Source organism: Bufo gargarizans, chromosome 3 (assembly GCF_014858855.1).
Source record: "Bufo gargarizans isolate SCDJY-AF-19 chromosome 3, ASM1485885v1, whole genome shotgun sequence".
Taxonomy (NCBI): Eukaryota; Metazoa; Chordata; class Amphibia; order Anura; family Bufonidae; genus Bufo; species Bufo gargarizans.
This window is the reverse complement of record NC_058082.1, coordinates 420,038,922-420,060,561: the sequence shown is the minus strand read 5'-3', so window position 1 is coordinate 420,060,561 and position 21,640 is coordinate 420,038,922. Positions and strand designations below refer to the sequence as shown.

The 21,640-nt window shown below is 42.9% G+C and overlaps 1 protein-coding gene across 1 annotated transcript in view; it reads left to right on the top strand.

Annotated features, from left to right (window-relative positions):
- The window catches only part of PLEKHA6 (pleckstrin homology domain containing A6), a 111,735-nt gene that overhangs the window by 42,775 nt on the left and 47,320 nt on the right, over positions 1 to 21,640 (top strand). Inside the window, 8 exon segments of the mRNA XM_044288408.1 lie at positions 4,391 to 4,456; positions 4,538 to 4,646; positions 8,911 to 9,012; positions 11,123 to 11,195; positions 11,744 to 11,844; positions 14,412 to 14,527; positions 19,410 to 19,826; positions 20,088 to 20,574. Coding sequence (XP_044144343.1) covers positions 4,391 to 4,456; positions 4,538 to 4,646; positions 8,911 to 9,012; positions 11,123 to 11,195; positions 11,744 to 11,844; positions 14,412 to 14,527; positions 19,410 to 19,826; positions 20,088 to 20,574 — 1,471 coding nt within the window.

Sequence of the window (21,640 nt, the reverse complement as noted above, 5' to 3'; positions counted from 1 at the left end):
GGAGAGAAAGGCGCTTACTAATGTATTGTTATTATCCATATTGCCCCTTTGCTGGCTTCATCCATCACATTATATGCTGCTCGTTTCCATTGTTACAACCATTCTACAATCCAGCAACGGTGGCCGTGCTTGTACAGTATAGAAAAAGCGCTAGCCTATGTGCACTCCCGCTGTCCCAGCCACCAGAGAGGTCAGCACTAGTGTTGAGCGAACTTGTGGTTTAAGTTCGGCATACAAGGTTCGGGTTATCTAAGAAATCCGTTATGGATTCCGCTACCACAGAAATAACTGATAGCGGAATCCATAACGGAATTCTTAGATAACCCGAACCTTGTACGACAAACTTGAAACCACAAGTTCGCTCAACACTAGTCAGCACCCATTCTTTTCTGCTCCCCGTCAGAATGTTCTTACTCTCCACATTATCGTTCACTTCATTATAGTTCAGTGTTTGATGTTGCAGAACGATTACTACAGGCAGGTTAGTCCCACCATGTATAGGTCTGTTCAGGTAAAGAAAAAGATACAGTACTTTTTATTAGCAATTCCATGTAGTGTGCCAAATAATTACAAAGACCAGGATGGAATACTTCTATACAATTTCTGTGTGTACCTAAAATTCAGTCAGTGCCACCAAATTGAATTGATGGACTGGTTGCCTTGACAAATGTAACTGATTTGTGGATAGACAGATTATAAGATTAGATGATATAGATAGATATGATACAGACAAATGCTATTTCTGTGTTAGGTGAAGGGTTAAACTGTTATACTTCTCCCCCACCTCTAAATCTGAGTAGTCTTTAAGCCTCCTCCATGGATATTGAGGGGCTACAGATCCCTGTATTGTGTGTCTGGAGGGGGATGAACATTCCTGGAGCTATTATTAACTCCAGATGTTTCTTCTCTCGGACCCTGGAATTCGGGAAACACCTTATCTGCTGCAGCTCGTTCCAAAAAACACACTTACTGTAGGCTGGTCCTGATGTGAGCGCAACCGGACAGGAGAGGAGGGGGAAAGCTGTGTAGATAAAGGAAAATGAGGGGAGTCTCCTGAAATCCACAGAAATACCTTCCAGACATCTAGAAAGGGCAGATGTTTGTATTTACTGCTATTTCTCATATTCCTATTGAGAGTACAGTAACATGTAGAGATTTTGAATTGCTTGCACATGTAGAGTATATGATCTCGCTTCGGAGTAGGGGCACACTTCATCCATATGTCCTAGAATATTCTCCAGGAATAAAAGACACGTGTAGCACAACACCTATAGGTCGTATATGTCATCAGCCTGACCTCTATATAAAGAACGACCTGCCGGTGCTAACTTAAGCTGTTTATGCCGAGCATGATAAGTGAGGTTAAACTTTAAGGGATTTTCTTGTTTTTAGTGCATGATTTTAGGTTAGGGTAGAAGGCGTTAATTGAGGCTAGCCTAACACAACCTACTAATGAAAAGATTAAGGTCACAGAAGCCTGAAGATGTGACGGAAAGCTCCCCCCTGCTGGTAAGCTGAGGACACACATGTGGTACTCAGCTTGGTTTATCAGACTGATAACTATATTGGAATTGACTTCAAGCCTGATATCCATCTTCTTATCACACTAGACGAAGGGTATACAGTGATGCATAAGGCTCAGTAGGTAGGGTAGTTCCATCCAGCCACTAAACCTGAAGTTCCTTTGATTTCTACTGGGACCTGTAGTCTTCTGCGTCATTGATAATAAGGGGCACCTGGCGACCTGGTATCACTCGGTTCTGCCAAAGCTTATGTCACCTTTCAACTATTATCTGCTTATCCCCTACATCAAGTGACCTGCCCTCCTCCCCTTTATCCCTTGCTGTGTCTTCTTACGTCCATGGTACAAGCGTGTGCCTTCTTCCCATCACCTGCCTCTACCACATCACCTCGAAGGGCAGGTGGCAGCTAGAACATGCTTAAGTTTCGTGTCAGGCGTCAGGACAGGTAAGTATCTACTTCATTTTAACCCTACCCATGCTTATATACAGAGCCAGCCCACCTAATCTGCTTGGTTTTCCTTGTTATTTTATTATACCCCTGAAGACGCGAGGGCTGCATTGCAGGATTTTCTCCTATAGATTTGGAGAATAATGCATTTTTAATCCTGTTCTTCTGCAGTTTAATACATAATGTATATATGTGAGAGTTCTCATTGCCCTCCGCCCAGTTGCTGCCACTGCCATGAAGCTAAGGCCATACCAGCAAGCGCCCCCCCCTTTTCATTCCCAGCTTGGAATTGGAAACCACACATAGATCAGAGACAAAGCAAGTCAGGAAACGTGAAGATCGGAAATGGAAAATTCTGGATGGAGAAGCCATGCTTATTGTATTGAGTCGAGAACCTGCCAGTGACATGGAAAGGTGATGACATCTCAGATGCCAGCATTTTCATTAGTTCCAACAACTCGCAAATCCTGTTGCTGTCTAACATATGCAGATTATGCAAAGGCTGTCATCGAACTCAAGAGCTTCGGGTCCAGCCTTAGTTGCGTCATAATGGCAGCTCTAGGTGAATAATATAGAAGGGTGTTCTGTGTGAGATATCTTCATTATGTCTGAAATACACAAGTTATTCAGAGGTAGCAAGCACCAGGATTAATGATTCATCTCAGGCAATGTTTGTGACATTCCTGGCGATTAGAATTTTAATAAACCTGTAAATTATAATCCATTGATTTGGAAGAGCTCAGAGCTTACTGTGAAGCGAATGGTGATCGCTGTGAAACTGCAGTCCTAATTATTTTGAGGAGGAAGAAATGGGGTGAAATGGGGTGAAGTATGTAAGATCGTACTATGTCAGATCGTTAACGTTTGGTTGATGGTATATGGAGATCCTTGATACTGCTGTGATTTTTTATTTATTTAATTTTTCATAAGTAAATCAGCAGGGACCTGAACTTTGAACTTCCTATATAGTATTTTATTAAATTCTGTGGGTATTTATTATTTCCTTCTAAGTAGGCATTAACTGCTTCAGAAACTGTGTTATGTTTATGGCCAGCTTAAAGGGCGTCTATCAGCAGTTCTGTCCTTGCGAAACTACTAACAGCACTAGGTAGGGGGCCTGGAAGAGCAGGACAAACATACATTTTGTTGAGCTTTGATTGAGGAGTAGTGTGAATATTAGTGTCCAGCAGGCGGTGCTTCACTGTGAAGTGCTCTCTGCTCTGAACTAATTCACAGCCCCTCCCCTGTGCTCTGAGTGACAGCTGGTTGGATGCCACAGCTGTCACTCAGAGCAGAGGGGCGGGATTGTGAATTAGTTCAGAGCAGAGAGCACTTCAGCCCCCTCATGCCATCAGTCCCCAGAGCCATCAGTTCCCCAATGCCATCAGCCTCCTCCAAGCTATCCGTTCCCAGTGCCATCAGTTCCCCCCATGCCATCCGTCCCCAGTGCTATCAGTCCCCCCCCATGCCTTCAGACATCCCATGTCATGAGACCCCTTCCCTCGTGTCATCAGACCCCCATGCCATAGCCGAATAAATAAATAGAACTTATCCTTTCCTGCTAGGGGCACCGACGACATTCTTCTGCTCTTCCACCGTCCTTTTCATGCTATGCACTGGGACCTGACATCACACAGGGTCAGGTCATAGTGCGCGCTTACATGCACTATGTCTTGATGATGTGTGCGTGCCAAGACAGTGCAGTGTGGTGCCGGAGGGAGACCATGGAGCAGTGAGTAATAGCAATTACCCTTCAGTAACCGCTTTGTGGTCACATGGTGTAAACGAATACTTAATGCAAAAAAATTGCATCAAGGATTTTTTTATGTTGATCGATTTGCTTGAGTACTCATTTCAGCCCTAATGTCCATTAATATTCCTTTTCACATAGTTTTTTTTTTTGGGGGGGGGGTTTGCTTGTAAGAAAGGCTTACTTTTCAGTTTTTTTCACTGCATTATTTTCTTTCTTCTAAGGCCTCTTGTGTGCGGCCCGTGGTCGTGCTGTGGCCCGCAAAATGCACAAGCACAGTCCGTGGGGCAGCCGCAGTGTTCACTTGAATGGGTCTGCGATCCGGCCATTGCGATGTTCTATCTTTTTGCGGAACGGAAGTACGGGACGAAACCCCACGAGCACTCCGTAGTGCTTCCGTAGGGTTCCGTGGTTCCGTACCGCACCATTCCGCATCTCCGGAATTTGCGGACCCATTCAAGTGAATGGGTCCGCATCCGTGATGCGGAATGCCCACAGAACGGCGCAGTTGGCGGCCCGCAATACGGCAACAGGCCGCACACGCCAGTGTGAAAGAGGCCTAACACTTTAAAGATGCCCTTTTTTCTGCCAGTTACATGTAATAAAACTTGTATATTCTTATATTCAGATAAATGCATTTATATTCCCCATTCTTTTTTGTTTCTGTAGCCACAATGAGCACCTTACCCTTCACCCAGTGACTGGACTGATCCCAAAGAAAACTGGACGATTGGGGTGAGTTTGGAATAGTCTTTTATAGACCTCTGCATGACTGATACAGTGTTGTAAGCCTTGTACTCTCCATTTTTTGGCCAGGTTTGAGATGAACTCAGAGGCAGGAGGAAAGCGCACTACTAACCTAGCCAACGAAAATCCCACATTCAACATGGTTTCTGACACCATTCAGGATGGCCCCAGCATAAGGGTGAGTACACATACAGTACAGACCAAAAGTTTGGACACACCTTCTCATTCAAAGAGTTTTCTTTATTTTCATGACTATGAAAATTGTAGATTCACACTGAAGACATCAAAACTATGAATTAACACATGTGGAATTATATACATAACAAAAAAGTGTGAAACAACTGAAAATATGTCATATTCTAGGTTCTTCAAAGTAGCCACCTTTTGCTTTGATTACTGCTTTGCACACTCTTGGCATTCTCTTGATGAGCTTCAAGAGGTAGTCACCTGAAATGGTTTTTACTTCACAGGTGTGTCCTGTCAGGTTTAATAAGTGGGATTTATTATCTTATAAATGGGGTTGGGACCATCAGTTGCGTTGTGGAGAAGTCAGGTGGATACACCGCTGATAGTCCTACTGAATAGACTGTTAGCTGCTTTTTTCTTGCTATAATACAAATTCTAAGTAAAGAAAAACGAGTGGCCATCATTACTTCATTAGAAATGAAGGTCAGTCAGTCCGAAAAATTGGGAAAACTTTGAAAGTGTCCCCGGGTGCAGTCACAAAAACCATCAAGCGCTACAAAGAAACTGGCTCACATGCGGACCGCCCCAGGAAAGGAAGACCAAGAGTCGCCTCTGCTGCGGAGGATAAGTTCATCCGAGTCACCAGCCTCAGAAATCGCAGGTTAACAGCAGCTCAGATTAGAGACCAGGTCAATGCCACACAGAGTTCTAGCAGCAGACACATCTCTAGAACAACTGTTAGGCCTCTTTCACACTACAGTATGTCCATTTCAGTGTTTTGCGGTCCGTTTTTCACGGATCCGTTGTTCCGTTTTTTTGCTTCCGTTGTGGTTCCGTTTCCGTTCCGTTGTTCCGTTACGTTTTTCCGTATGGCATATACAGTATACAGTAATTACATTGAAAAAATTTGGCTGGGCATAACATTTTCAATAGATGGTTCCGCAAAAAACGGAACGGATACGGAAGACATACGGATGCATTTCCGTATGTGTTCAGTTTTTTTTGCGGACCCATTGACTTGAATGGAGCCACGGACCGTGATTTGCGGCCAAATATAGGACATGTTCTATCTTTCAACGGAACGGAAAAACGGAAATACGGAAACGGAATGCATACGGAACACATTCCGTTTTTTTTGCGGAACCATTGAAATGAATGGTTCCGTATACGGACCGTATACGGAACGCAAAAAACGGACTGCAAAACGGAAAAAAAAAACGGTAGTGTGAAAGAGGCCTTAAGAGGAGACTGTGTGAATCAGGCCTTCATGGTAGAATATCTGCTAGGAAACCACTGCTAAGGACAGGCAACAAGCAGAAGAGACTTGTTTGGGCTAAAGAACACAAGGAATGGACATTAGACCAGTGGAAATCTGTGCTTTGGTCTGATGAGTCCAAATTTGAGATCTTTGGTTCCAACCACCGTGTCTTTGTGCGACGCAGAAAAGGTGAACGGATGGACTCTACATGCCTGGTTCCCACCGTGGAGCATGGAGGAGGAGGTGTGATGGTGTGGGGGTGCTTTGCTGGTGACACTGTTGGGGATTTATTCAAAATTGAAGGCATACTGAACCAGCATGGCTACCACAGCATCTTGCAGCGGCATGCTATTCCATCCGGTTTGCGTTTAGTTGGACCATCATTTATTTTTCAACAGGACAATGACCCCAAACACACCTCCAGGCTGTGTAAGGGCTATTTGACCATGAAGGAGAGTGATGGGGTGCTGCGCCAGATGACCTGGCCTCCACAGTCACCGGACCTGAACCCAATCGAGATGGTTTGGGGTGAGCTGGACCGCAGAGTGAAGGCAAAAGGGCCAACAAGTGTTGAGCATCTCTGGGAACTCCTTCAAGGCTGTTAGAAGACCATTTCGGGTGACTACCTCTTGAAGCTCATTAAGAGAATGCCAAGAGTGTGCAAAGCAGTAATCAAAGCAAAAGGTGGCTACTTTGAAGAACCTAGAATATGACATATTTTCAGTTGTTTCACACTTTTTTGTTATGTATATAATTCCACATGTGTTAATTCATAGTTTTAATGCCTTCAGTGTGAATCTACAATTTTCATAGTCATGAAAATAAAGAAAACTCTTTGAATGAGAAGGTGTGTCCAAACTTTTGGCCTGTACTGTACATATACAGTGGTGTTTATTTCAGAAAACCTACTTTAAAGGGAACCTGTCATCTGGATTTTGGGTATAGAGCTGAGGACATGGGTTGCTAGATGGCCGCTAGCACATCCGCAATATCCAGTTGCCATAGCTCTGTGTGCTTTTATTGTGTACAAAAAAACGATTTGATACACCTATATATGCTGAACTTAATGAGCAACTTTGGTCATTGATATAATGCACATAGTGATGTACATAGAGTATTGTCAGAACAGAAATAGCAGTAAAAAAATCCTATTCGCGTTATAAAGCTTTGTTCACAACCTTATGTCTTCTGTCGAAGCCGGACAAAGAGGCCGGATAAAAATGTTATATTTTGTCCGGTAAGCTGCCGGGCTCCCTGACAGAAACCCGTTTGACAACATTCTAGTCCAGGGATCAGCAACCTCCGGCACTCCAGCTGTGCTGACATTACGTCTCCCAGCATGCACACGTGCTTAACTGTTGTCAGAACTCCCATAGAAGTTAATGCAGCATGCTGGGAGTTGTAGTTTCACAACAGCTGGAGTACCGGAGGTTGCTGACCCCTCTTCTAGTCAGTGGGGACCATTGGGCAGTGTTTGTGTCATCATTTGACAGATTGTGGCTCTTCTCATTTTGGTCCTGCACACGGCCATTGCTCCTGTATTGCGGCCCGCAAACAGCGGATCCGCAATTGGCGGGCACCGGCCGTGTGCATTCCGCATCACGGATGTGTATCCCTTCAATGGATCCGCAATCCAGAAGTTGCGGTGCGAAAAAATAGAACTGGGTCAGGATTCGTTTGTGGAATCCGCACGGATGTTGCCCCTTACATTGGGGACCGCAAATTGCCCTAAGGCCTCTTTCACACGAGCGTGACTGATTGGCTCCGGAGGTGTTCAGGGTTCGTTCAGTGAAACTCGCACTATTTTGCAAGCAAGTTCAGTCCGTTTTATCTGTGATTGCGTTCAGTTGTTCAGTTTTTCCGGGCGGGTGCAATACGTTTTGATGCGTTTTTCACGCGTGTGATAAAAACTGAAGGTTTACAAACAACATCTCTTAGCAACCATCAGTGAAAAACGCATTGCATCCGCTCTTGCGTGCGGATGCAATGTGTTTTTCCCTTAAGCCCATTCACTTCTATGGGGCCAGGGCTGCGTGAAAAACGCAGAATATAGAACATGCTGCATTTTTCACGCAAGGCAGAACTGATGCGTGAAAAAAAAAAAAAAACCCTCATGTACACAGACCCATTGAAATAAATGGGTTAGGATTCAGTGCGGGTGCTATACGTTCACTTCGCGCATTGCACCCGCGCAGAAAACTCGCTTGTGTGAAAAGGGCCTAAGGCCGAGTTCACACTTCAGTGATTTGATCAGTGATTTACATCAGTGATTGTGAGCCAAAACCAGAAGTACGCTGAGATAAGGTATAATGGATAGAATTGCACCTTTTCATTGTTTTTCACCCACACCTGGTATTGGTTCACAATCACTGACCCTGGGTTCAGACCTGAGCGTTCCGAAAGGAGCGCTCTGTATGCGCCATTGTACGGGCGTTTACAATCGCGCATACAGAGACAAGAGAACACACATTGTCGCGCATTCCCGAATATCTATGTACAGGAACGCGCGACAAAACGCCCCAAAAAAAGCTCAAGAACTTGTTTGAGCGTCAGGCGTTTTACAGCGCGATCGTACGCGCTGTAAAACGCCCAGGTGAGAACCATTCCCATAGGGAAGCATTGGTTTCTCCTTGTTGAGCGTTTTACAGCGCGTAGGAACGCGCTGTAAAACGCTCAGGTCTGAACTTAGGGTGATAGAAATCCAATGCTCTCCTTTGCCCTGCACTAAATCAGGCTCTTCATCAGAACCGGTGACGTCACCGAACACACTGCCGGGCGGAATCTTCCGCCTGGCAGTCTGTTATTGTAAACAAAAGAGCTAAATCGCGCAGGGCAAAAGAGAGCATCGGAGCATGAACTGCACTTGAAAAGTCAGGGGGGCTGCCTGGGTAAAATTATGGGTATGTCCGGATTCAGCTCTGAACCCGGACAACCCCTTTAATTTTCTCTGTGATGCTGTGTCGGTCACTAAGAAAAATGTGGATTTTGTTTTACAAAGTCTCGACCGTCCAAAAAAGGAATCGCATTTGGGAAACGGTCCAATTCCATGAAGAGGAATCCAAATGCTGAGGTCACAAAGACAGGCTGGTTATATAAACAGGTGGGTAAATTGTGTGTTAAAAACAATATTTAGTATACGTTAAAAACACAATGATATAGTGACAGTGGGGCTCATTTATCGAAACTAACAGGAGAACCATCTTAGTTGCCCATAGCAACCAATCAGAGCTCACCTTTCATGTCTTAAAGGGTTCTGAAAAAATTAGCTCTGATTGGTTGCTATGGGCAACTAAGACAGTTTTCCTGTTAGACAGTTTTGGTAAATGAGGCCCATTGAGTCAAGATAGTGAATTATTGAGAAACTATTTAAAGGGCATCTATCAGCAGATTTGTACCTATGAAACTGGCTGACCTGTTACAGGTGCACTTGGCAGCTGAAGGCATCTGTGTTGGTTCCATGTTCATATGTGCCCGCATTGCTGAGAAAAATGCTGTTTTCATATATGCAAATGAGCCTCTGGGAGCAACAAAGGCGTTATCATTACACATAGAGGCTCTGCTTTCTCTGCAACTGCCACATCCTCTGCACTTTGACACGACCATGCAACGTAAATGTGATCACAACTGACCCTGTCAATTAAAGACCAGAGGGCGTGGCAGTTGCAGAGAGAGCAGAGTCTCTAGGAGTAATGGCAATACCCCCGTTGCTCCTAGAGTCTCATTTGCATATATGAAAACTTTATTTTTCTCAGCAATGTGGGCACATATGAACATGGGACCAACACAGGTGCCTTCAGCTGCCAAGTGCACATGTAACAGGTCAGCCAGTTTCATAGGTACAAATCTGCTGACAGGTGCCCTTTAAAGGAACAAAAAACATAAAAATATTCCAGCACCTTCTCCCTTCAGCTCAATCTCCCTTTGATCCTACAGTGAGGAACAGAAGTATTTGAACACCCTGCGATTTTGCAAGTTCCCCCACTTAGAAATCATGGAGGGGTCTGAAATTCACATTGTAGGTGCATTCCCACTCTGAGAGACGGAATAAAAATAAAATTAAATAAATAAAGAAAGAAATCACGTTGTATGATTTTTAAAGAATGTATTTGTCTTGCACTGCTGAACATAAGTATTTGAATACCTGAGAAAATCAGTATTAATATAAAAATTCAAATCCCCATAAACTGTGTCCCAAAACTTATGTACTAGTAAAATATAAAAATATTTATCCCATAAGGCGAACGGCGTAATGAAAAAAAAAAAAATCAAATTGGCCAATTTGCCATTTTTTTTCATTGCTTCACCTCCCATCAAAAAATGTAATAAAGAGTGATCAAAAATCTCTGTACCCAGCCTGACAATATAAAAGGGGCTCCTGGTCTCAGAGAACCCCTTTAAGACTTGTATTAAAACCGTGGCCCTTGTTAGGGCTCATGCACATGTCTGTAGCCGTTTTTGAAGTCCACAAAACTTGGATACCAGCCCGTGTTTCTGCATTTAGCGGAATGGAACGTCTGGGCGATAATAGAACAGTCCTATGCTTTTCCATAATGCGGACAAGAATAGGACACGTTCTGTATTTTAGCAGATGCCATGGAAAGGACATACGGATGCGGACAGCACACGGTGTGTTATATTTTGCGGCCCCATTGAATTATTTATTTATTTTACGCACTTATATAGCGCTGCTATATTCCACAGCACTTTACAGACATTAACATCAGGCTGTCCCCAGTGGGGCTCACAATCTAAGGTCCCGATCAGAATGTCTTTGGAGTTTGGGAGGAAACTGGAGAACCCGGAGGAAACCCACACAAACACGGGGAGAACATACAAACTCTATGCAGATATTGTCCCTGAGGGCGGGCCTTTGCCGGCTCCGTTCTAAGTATAGGTGCTGGTCTTTCAGACATTGGGGGCATATCCTAGCCATATCTTCCCAGTGTCTCAGATAGTACAACCCCTTTCATTTTTACTGTGAAGTGTCGTCTTTGTACTTGCCTATTGTGCTTGTTTTTTTCTGCTAGCTATTCGCTGTTTTTGCAAAAAAAAATCCCAGAACAGGAAATTAATTTAATTTCTCTATTTACTACATTTCTAAATTGTAATCTAATTACTTCTGCTCTATTTACACATTAGATGCTTTGTTTTATCTTTTTCCTTACTTTTTTTCCCTTCTCTTTGACTATCCACAATTTTTTTTCCTGCAGGCCAGTTCTGGAGTAAAGCAGTGGAACAAGCGGTGGTTTGTTCTTGTTGATCGTTGCCTCTTCTATTACAAAGGTACTTGTCTAAATCCCAGTACAGGTTATTATTGCCAGAACAGATGGACTGAGGACCCCTGCTCCCATCTGCTGCCTGGTCCCAAGTCACCTGTGCTTTGGCATGGAACAGGTGGAGTCTGAATAATTGATCAGCCCCCTATTGTGTTATGTGTGCATGCATAAAGCCTCCCACACGTTATTATCACTGGCAGGCCTACATGTAGTACGGTTAACTCTGTGGGGAAGATCTTTACTGCGACATCCATGAAAACAGCATTGCTTTTGGGAAATTGCAGAGAAAGAGTTACATCAGGTGTATAGCGGTGGTTTTGTCACGACGTGTCCACCCCCTGTGTTACAGTCTGTCACTCTCTGCATTGTTCTGCAGCGGGGGTTTTGTTTTCTTGTCACCAGTTATTCAGTGCCTTTTTGCCTGCGTCCATCTTTTCCTTCTATTTGTTCCATGTGCGCACTGCTGCCCTGTCCTCCTCACTCATCGCCCTCATTATTTCATTTCTCCCCTCTTGCCTCTTTCTTTCAAGATTCTCATTGTTTTCTTAAATTCAGATGAAAAAGAAGAGGGGATTTTGGGAAGCATTCCCCTGCTGAGTTTTCGCATCGCTCCCGTCCAACCATCGGATAATATCAGTCGGAAGCACACCTTCAAGGTCAGTGGGATTGCAGAATTTTATAAAAAGATATTCTGGAGTAAGGGTAGGTTCCCATCGAACGGAAACACTAGGGATCTTCTGCTGCACAACTGCATGCAGAAAATCCACAGCGTTTATATTAGTGGTTTTACAAATCTCATCTACGTGCTGTCGGAAAAAGGCATATCAGAAATTGTACCATTAGTGCGGATTTTTAAACTGCAGCATGCCAATGTATGCTGCGGACTTCACTGTTTAGGATTAATGCACATGACACGGTTCGCAAAAAATATGGATGACGTCCTTGTGCATTCTGTATTTTGTGGAACTGAACAGCTGGCCCCTAATAGAACAGTCCTATCCTTGTCTGTAATGCGGACAGTAATAGGACATGTACTACTTTATTGTGGAACGGACATATGGAAACAGAGTGCACACAGAGTAACTTCTGTTTCTTTGCGGACCCATTGAAATGAATCATTCTGCATACGGTCCGCAAAAAAAATGGAACGTGCACAGAAAGAAAATACGTGTGCATGAGTCCTTAAAGTGACAAATAACTCATATGGATTTTACTATGGTTTTGTCGCAGATTTTTCTGCTGCAAAATATGTTCAGTGGGAACGTACCCTTACTACCTATTGATCCACAGTAGTTGACAGTATATGGTCACACAGCCACATTTTTCCAGGATATCTACTGAATGAAATGTATGCTCTCACATACAGGTGACTTTCTTATATCAGAAACTGAACTGATTTAGGAGAGATCTCATCCAATACTTATCACTCTGTTGAAGGATTGCTCGTTCTTAGGGCAAATACTTACTGATGACAGTGACATGTTTAAAAGGGAAAAAAAATATTTCTAGTATTTTAATATTTGTGTAATTATACAACCTTTCTATACAAGTAATGTATGAATTATAAACTTTGTAGTTATTTTCTTTTGCCTTTTGTACAAAAAATATGTATTCTTATATTTGAAATAATTATTTGAAACTTTAAAAGAATTAAAAGCATGTCCACTCTTTTAATTATTTCCAATTGTATCCTATGGTTTGGGAGTCTTTAAACATGAAGCTGTCTTTAGTATATTTTATTCCTAAGAGATCCATTATTTTTTATTTTATGTTCCGACAAGTCATTTGAGTCACATATGGGGTTTTTTGCTTTGCGTGATGCAAGCCCCCAGTGTATGCTGCCTCTCTCACCTGTTCTGTCTTCCCTCCTGTGCTGGTGAGAGGAGTCCATGGAACGTACCCCTGCCAAGAACCTGCCCCCCGCAGAGTCGCTGTGCTAGGTAGTAAGTCCTGCTGCATGCTCACATTCTCCATTCCCTGTTTGGCAGAGGCCAAGCATGCATGTTCCATACACACATGCATGCAGCCAGTTCGAGTGTAAGCTGTGCCATTTGCTTGAGGGTGGCTAGTGAATTCAGATGTCTTTTCACAGATCTTTACTGTGCACTGGGAATTCATGCATGGGGATTCATTTTTCAATATCTTACAACATAAATAAGTATTTGGTGAATGTGAAACAAAATAGAAATGACGTGCTTAAGTATCTGCTAATTTCGTCTTTAAATGGGGTGGTCCAGTTGTTATAATGCAATCTTTTCTTTCAGTTCCTCGCCGTTTTTAAAATGTCTGTTTGCTGTCAGTGAAGAGAAAATGCATTGTTTGTCTTTGCAGACTGAAGACCCTTCCTGCTTGCATAACGGCCATTTTGTATAGTGTATCGCTGTAAAGAATAGCTGTGAATTTGGAGAAATGTGCTGGACATTTGGGCTGCTGCTCCTTTCAGCTAACACAGGATCGGTTTGACTGCTATTTTCACTGACAGCAAATGGAGATCTTAAAAATCATGAGAGATTGAAACGCAAACTTTATTCGAAGGTTACATAACTTTTCATTATACAGCGACTAAGCTTTTTGCTATAAGATTGCACAACCCCCCCTTAAATTATGGTTCAGTTAGGCTACAATCACACGATCGTATCCGTATTGTAGTCCGCAAACGACTGATCCACAAAATACAGATACTGGCTCTGTGCATCCCGCACTTTCTACGGGCCTCATCATAGAAGTGTCTGTTCTTATCCACAAAACATATTCTGTAATTTGCAGAATGGCCACATGGATGCGGACAACACACAGATGACATCCATGTGCTGTCCGCCTGGGAAATGAATGTGGACCCAAAATATGATTGTGTGAATGTAGCCTTAAAAGTAATTTTTTTGCTATTCATAAAGTGTGTGTGTGTATGTGTGTATGTATGTGTGTGTGTGTGTATATATATATATATATATATATATATACATACACCTACTATATAAAATATATAAAGAGAGTAAAACAACCTAGAAAAAGGCAGGACATAAATATGTTTGTGTGCTATTCTAACTCACAACTAGGTGGGTTTCCTGGGATCTTTACCTGTATCTGTCTTTGCATGTCTGACTGCGGCTTTGTATTCACTGTTTTGTCCTTTTCATATTTGTTCTTGTATTTTGTCCCACAGGTAACAGTGTGCTGGGTTGGGGATGAAACTTTCCATAATGAAGCCCAAATGTCTCGACAGGCGGAACACGCTGGCATTCGCACGTATTACTTTAGTGCAGAAAGCAGAGAAGAACAGGAGGCTTGGATACGAGCAATGGGGGAGGCATCACAAGTACACAACCCTCCCACTCCTAGGTCAGTATATGATATACATCACATCATACATATAGCTCCCCATGGGGAGGCATCACAAGTACACAACCCTCCCACTCCTAGGTCAGTATATGATATACATCACATCATACATATAGCTCCCCATGGGGAGGCATCACAAGTACACAACCCTCCCACTCCTAGGTCAGTATATGATATACATCACATCATACATATAGCTCCCCTGCATACAGAGCTACTTGCAATGAAAAGTATCCACTTTTTTGTAGCTTTTATACAAAAGAATGAGTACAAAGTAATGCAACAGTGATTTTCCATGAAGGAGTTGATCCCATGGTAGCAGAATATAATTACATGTATGTACTGCTGATAAACAAAAATAGGCATCTAAAAATAAAAACATACATTCTGGACATAAAATCTTACGTTTTTTTGGGAAGGTCATCAGTGTCTGATCAGTGAGGGTCCAGCTTCCAGTACCCTCGCCAATCAGCTATTTGAAGAGGCCATTACATTGGGGTGAGCACTGCTGCCTCTTCCTAGACCAGTGACGTCACGTTCATCGGTCACATGGCCTAGGCGCAGCTTAGCCCCATTCAAGTGAATAGACCTGGGCTGCAATACCATGCACAGCTGATTGGTAGGGTTTTGGGTGTCAGAACCCCACTGATCAGATATTAACGACCTATCCTGAGTATAGGTCATCAATATTCTGCACCCAGACAACCCCTTTAATCTCTGAGGGTGCACTGGCCCAGATTCACTATTAGTTAGGCTAGATATGTAGACACAGTGGCTTAGGTTCTATGAAAAATCCGTCTATAAACTGTCTAAAAATGTAGAGTTGTCTTTCTTTCAAATTTTTATTCTAGAAATTTTGCCACAAAAAGTGACATTTTAGGCCGTGCCTCTTTCCTGCCAAATTGTGCCGTATTTTATGCCAAAATATAGTCCCAAACGGCGGATATGCAGTGTTGAATAGTAGTTGTAGTAGGTATGCAGAAATAGCTATTCAGGAATAACAGAGGTGGGTACGTAGATATAACAATCCAGGAGTAGTAGTGGATATGCGGAAATAGCAATACAGGAATAGTAGTAGTGGGTATGCACAAATAGCGATACAGGAGTAGTAGAAGTGGGTATGTAGAAATAGCGATACAGGAGGAGTAGTAGTGGGTATGTAGAAATAGCGAGGCAGGAGTAGTAGTAGTGGGTATGTAGAAATAGCGATACAGGAGGAGTAGTAGTGGGTATGTAGAAATAGCGAGGCAGGAGTAGTAGTAGTGGGTATGTAGAAATAGGGATACAGGAGGAGTAGTAGTGGGTATGTAGAAATAGCGATACAGGAGTGATAGTAGTAGGTATGTAGAAATAGCAAGGCAGGAGTAGTAGTAGTGGGTATGTAGAAATAGTGAGGCAGGAGTAGTAGTAGTGGGTATGTAGAAATAGCGATACAGGAGTAGTAGTAGTGAGTATGCAGAAATAGGGATACAGGAGGAGTAGTAGTGGGTATGTAGAAATAGTGAGGCAGGAGTAGTAGTAGTGGGTATGTAGCAATAGCGATACAGGAGTAGTAGTAGTGGATATTCAGAAATAGCTATACAGAAGTACTAGTAGTAGTAGTGAGTATGCAGAAATAGGGATACAGGAGTAGTAGTGGGTATGTAGAAATAGTGATACAGGAGTAGTAGTAGTAGTAGTGGGTATATAGAAATAGCAATACAGGAGTAATAGTAGTGAGTATGCATAAATAGTGATACAGGAATAGTAGTACTGGGTACATAGGAATAATGAGGCAAGAGTAGTAGTAGTGGGTACACAGAAATAGCCTAGTAGTAGTTAGTGCAGAAATAGTGATACATAGGTAGTAGTAGTGGGTACATATAAATAGCCATGTAGGAGTAGTAGTTGGTATGCAGAAATACTGATACAGGAGTAGTAGTAGTGGGTACATAGAAATAATGAGGCAGGAGTAGTAGTAGTGGGTACATAGAGATAATGAGGCAGGAGTAGTAGTAGTGGGTACATAGAGATAATGAGGCAGGAGTAGTAGTAGTGGGTACACAGAAATAGCCTAGTAATAGTTAGAGTAGCGATGTTGTAGTAGTAGTAGTAGTAGTAGTGGGTATGTAGAAATAGTGATACAAGAGTAATAGTGGTGGGTACATAGAGATAGCGAGGCAGGAGTAGTAATGGGTACATTGAAATAGAATGAAGGAGTAGTTGATGTGAGTATGCTAAAATGGCAATGAAAACATTGTGGCAATGGATCAGATATAGGAATTGCAGGAGTTTTAGTAGTAATTGAACAAATCCACATTAATATACTCCTTAGTATGCATACAAAGTAGTAATAGTGTTGCAGGAATAATATATATATATATATATATATATATATATATTGTAAAAGAGTCCAGCGGGAGCACCAACCGAGGAATGGGTGCAATGTCCACAAGGGCAGCGGCAATACCCCAATAATGCAGCTTGTAGATAATAGGACTGCACTCCAAATTGAAAGTGAAAATAGTGAACTTTTATTCACCCATAATATGGCAACTTTTGCGACGTTTCGGCTCTTGTGAGGAAGAAGGCTCTTGTGAGCCGAAACGTTGCAAAAGTTGCCATATTATGGGTGAATAAAAGTTCACTATTTTCACTTTCAATTTGGAGTGCAGTCCTATTTTCTACAAGCTATATATATATATATATATATATATATATATATATATATATATATATAAAATATATATTCTAGTTATCACCTCCCTTGTCACAGTGATGCCCCCAAATCTGCACACAAACTTGAAAACGTAGATCTATATTTCATTTAGTGCTCTCCATATTATATAAAGTGATTTGCCCCGTTACAGTCTAGTTATCGCTATGTAGCGCTTCTTTTTCTGTATTTGAAACTGTATTCACCAACCTAACTACTGTATAATTATGGCAGGGAAATGTTAGTATGTTTTGAAAAAGTATATATTTTTTGGATTGTTTCAAATAAATGCTGTATAATGTATATGATATGAAGTAATTGCCACCTGTATATTATATAAGGTACACATATAATACTAAATACTGTATGCTTTGCTGATTAAAGGGGTTTTCCCATCTCAGACAATGGGGGCATATTGCTAGAATATGCCATCATTGTCTTATAGGTGTGGGACCCACACCTACAATGAAAATGGAGCCATGAAATGAACGGAGGGGGCACCTTCCATTCATTTTTATGGGGCCGCTTAAAATAGCTGGCTCGGCTATTGCCATAGAAATGAATGGGAGACTGGGGCCGCGCATGCGTGGTGTGCTCCCATTCACTTCTATGGGAGCAGCGCTTGGTGATGGACGGACCCCGGGAAATCCGGGGTCCTCCAGCCACAGCGCTCTCCCGGCTTTGTTCTCGTTGTAGGTGCGGTTCCCAGGGGTGGGACCCGCACCTATCAGACAATGGGGGCATATCCTAGCGATATGCCCCCATTGTCTTGAGATGGGAACACCCCTTTAATAAGCCTCTTTCTCTCATGGAGGCATTCTGTAGGGAGTGTCATGAAACAGAAATTACTTCCTGAGTAAATATGTGATATGTGCTACTAGATCTGAATTCTAGAAGAAGGTTTGTCTTACAGGGGTTGTCCGGTATCAATTTTTTTTTTTTTTTTTTTACAAAACTGTTTACTCACTATTAATAGCTGTTTCAAGGTCCCCCCAGATGTTTTTTTGTATTTTTCGACATCAGCAGTGCTCCGACAGTCCCCCACTGATTGTTGACATCTATGTTTATGTATGCAGTAACTTCCTGCCACACTACCTTCTGGGTCCCAGCGCAGAGCAGCATTGCGTGGTTTTTGGTGTCTGTCTGCTCCTCCGTGCATCCGCCCCCCTGATTCATATGCCGCCTCCTGCTGCACATATATCTCCCCCTTAGTTACACCCCTAAACTCTGCCTCCTTCACTGATAATAAAGCGCCCTGCCTGGTGACGTCACCGGACCAGAGGGGCGTGGCTTAGCGCAGTTTGTTGCCGCCTAGCTACCGCCCATCCATGCGCTGTGAATAATTACTTTGGCTGACGGTGACATCACCAGACTCCTTGCGAAGAGGAAGAAGAGGCTTCGCTCTGCAGAAAGGGACCCGGTACGTCACTGACTCTTAGAAGAACGGCACTTCCTGGTGAGATTTTGTGAATTGCAAAAGGGGCATCAGAAATGTCTGTTAAAGGTAGGCCAGGCACGAATGTAATATTTAGGGGACTATTGTACACCTACAACAATGTCCCCAATTCCGGACAACCCCTTTAAAGCAACAAACTTTGCATTAATCAAAAGTCCAGTGTGTGTACATGAGGAACATTTCTGGCCATTATATGACTTGTATCTGGCGTTTTTTAGCAGTTTTCCTCTGTGCTTGCCGAATATCTGGTTTACAGCTCTCTCAGACATGGTGGGTGGAGACTAGTTGCCATCCACTGCACACACAGAAAGTAGAGGAAAATCTCCTTCCTTACTGTCTCAAAGTCACTCAGAAGCAGCCCAAGGATAACTGAGCACATTACAGAGAAGTACTGACCTGTATTTTTGTGAATGAAGCACTTGTGATAAGCTATAAGCTTCCTATGTAGCTGTTCAGTCTTAGTTGTCTGTGTTTGTCTTCTCACTCCTCCCCCTCCCCTCTCCATAGATTTGTATTGACACTTAAAATATGATCCACCTGCAGAGATAATCTTATCCTGCATGGGGAAAATGCATTTTTCCAAGTGAATTGCAATTATCAGTGGAGGGGGAGCTGATACACAGATGATAACAGGAAAACTAGACATTTCTCACTGATTAAAACATTTAAGATAATAAAAAGAAATAACCTTTGTAAACCTTGACTGCAATGTTTATGCGTACTTTTTGAAGATTGGAAAGGCAGAACAGTGAAAATATACCTCCTGTGAGGGATCGTGATCCAGAAACCAGAAGCCGAGGTGAAGGAGATGGGAGAGGTTCTGAAAAGCTGGAGAGAAGGTCGGAGTGCAGAAAGGAACCTATGACTAAAGTAAATGGGACAGGAACTTCTTCTGAAAGGCTTCCTGACCTGGAGCCTCCCAGACACTTGCCAGAAGGAGAACGCCCCCCGCATCCGAATGGTTGGGGTTTTGTTTCTTCTCCAGGCCGCCCAGCCAGCACTGCTTTTCCAGAGGGCAATGGACAACGAAGGGGAAACTTTTCACGCACCCACCCAGAGAAAGTTGCACAGAGACAAAACTCGATGTCACAATTACAGCAGTGGGTCAACCTGCGCAGGGCGGCAGCACCTACAGAAGACCTGCAAAGGTAGGAAAGTATGGTCTGCAATGCTGCACCTCTAGGAGAGTAATCTGATGATCTCTGGCAGTATATATAGTAAGAAACTAGACTGATAAAATATCACATTGGCACATTAGAGAAGACGGGTTGTGAAGTGTTGTATTCATATGTAAGTGTATTACATTTGCATCACTGGAGGCTGGCAACATTATTGTTACTGTTTTATATATATTTTGTGTGTGCTGTATGAAATTACATCCAATCAATACACGTTATATTTTATCACAGCCCCAGCAGATACTTCCCAGGATCACACCGCATGCCTGATTACTATCCTCAGTACGCATCTCAGTATTCTGATGGCTATCAGTATTTCAGTCCTGCGGGATCACGACCAGACAGCATTTGCTCCATGTCGGCTTTCCCACAATGGGCTTTAGAGGAAAAGCATCAGGCTCTTCGCAATGGAATACCTTATCAGCCTCGGGACTGGAAGGAGCCTGGTGTTTATGGACGCCCAGCAGAATTGTGGGGCCCCCGACCAGCTTTATACTACAAGGAGGTGGATGCTGCTTGTGGATCTCTCAGACGCCTTTCCATGCAGCCTCGTTCTCGTTCAGTACCACGATCTCCTAGTCAGGGAGCTTACAGTACTCGTCCAAGGGTCTACTCTCCAGTGCGGTCCCCAAGTGCACGCTTTGAAAGCATGAGTCGGGATGAAAGCTTTGGAGATCCAGCTGCATACACCATGAGGCGCTCAATTAGTTCTCCTAAAGTGAGTATGTCAGCATTTAAGTTAGGGATAATTCACACTTGTTTATGAAAACGGGGATAAAATATGGATGTGCAAAATTGATTGTTTTTATTACCATTTATTTTTAATTTTTTTGGTATTGATTGTACGTCAGTATTCATTTTTTGTTAATGGATTAAAGTTTTTTTTTCGAGATTTTAATAATTTTGACCTATCCTCAGGCCAGTGACGTCACCTTAAGCGGTCACGTGGCCTAGGCAAGACTCAGCCCCATAGAAGTGAATGGGGCTGAGCGCGATATCAACCACAGCCACTATCGCATGTATGGCTCTGTGCTTGGTAAGCAGGGAGGAGACCGTGGTGCTCAAAGGAGTGCTGGTGCAGTTTTGGGCTCGGACCCCCACTGATCAGATACTGATGACCTTTTCCAGAGGGCAGGTGATCGGTATTAAAATCTCAAAAATCCTTTTAACTTGTTGCTGTTATGTAATGTGGCAGAAAAAGGGATGGTAAGAATGGAAGAAATGGACACATCAGCTATGTAAATGTGGAACATGCATTTTTAAAGGGAATCTGGTATCTGAGCAGAGCAGGAGGAGCTGAGCCAATTGATCTATAGCTTTATTGGAAATGATAATAGGGACATTTACAATCTGCCACAATAGCATAAAAAAGTAGCAAATTATAGCACACGTCATATGTGCACCATAATTTTAGAATTTTTATGATTCTCTGCACTTTACTGAAGTGCTGAGAAGGCGGACATGGCTTTGCAGAGGGGTGAAGCTTTGTACAGCCCACCAGATTTTCTATAACTTTAGCCAGAAACTGGTGTCATTTTTAGGTGGAGTCTATGCTGGCCTCTCGCTGGCGTAGACTTCAGTTTCTGGCACGTGACAGGGCAGAGAGGTGACTAATTCTGCCTCTTCATAAATGGAGCGCATCTCATGCCATGTCCCTCAATAACTTGTAATTTATTCATTTAATGTCCTGCTTTTTCTGGGCTTTGAAGTCAGCGAGGCGGTCCTATCAGTGATTGTGTATACAGAAAGCGCTACCAGTCACTGATAGGACCGCCGGTTCCATT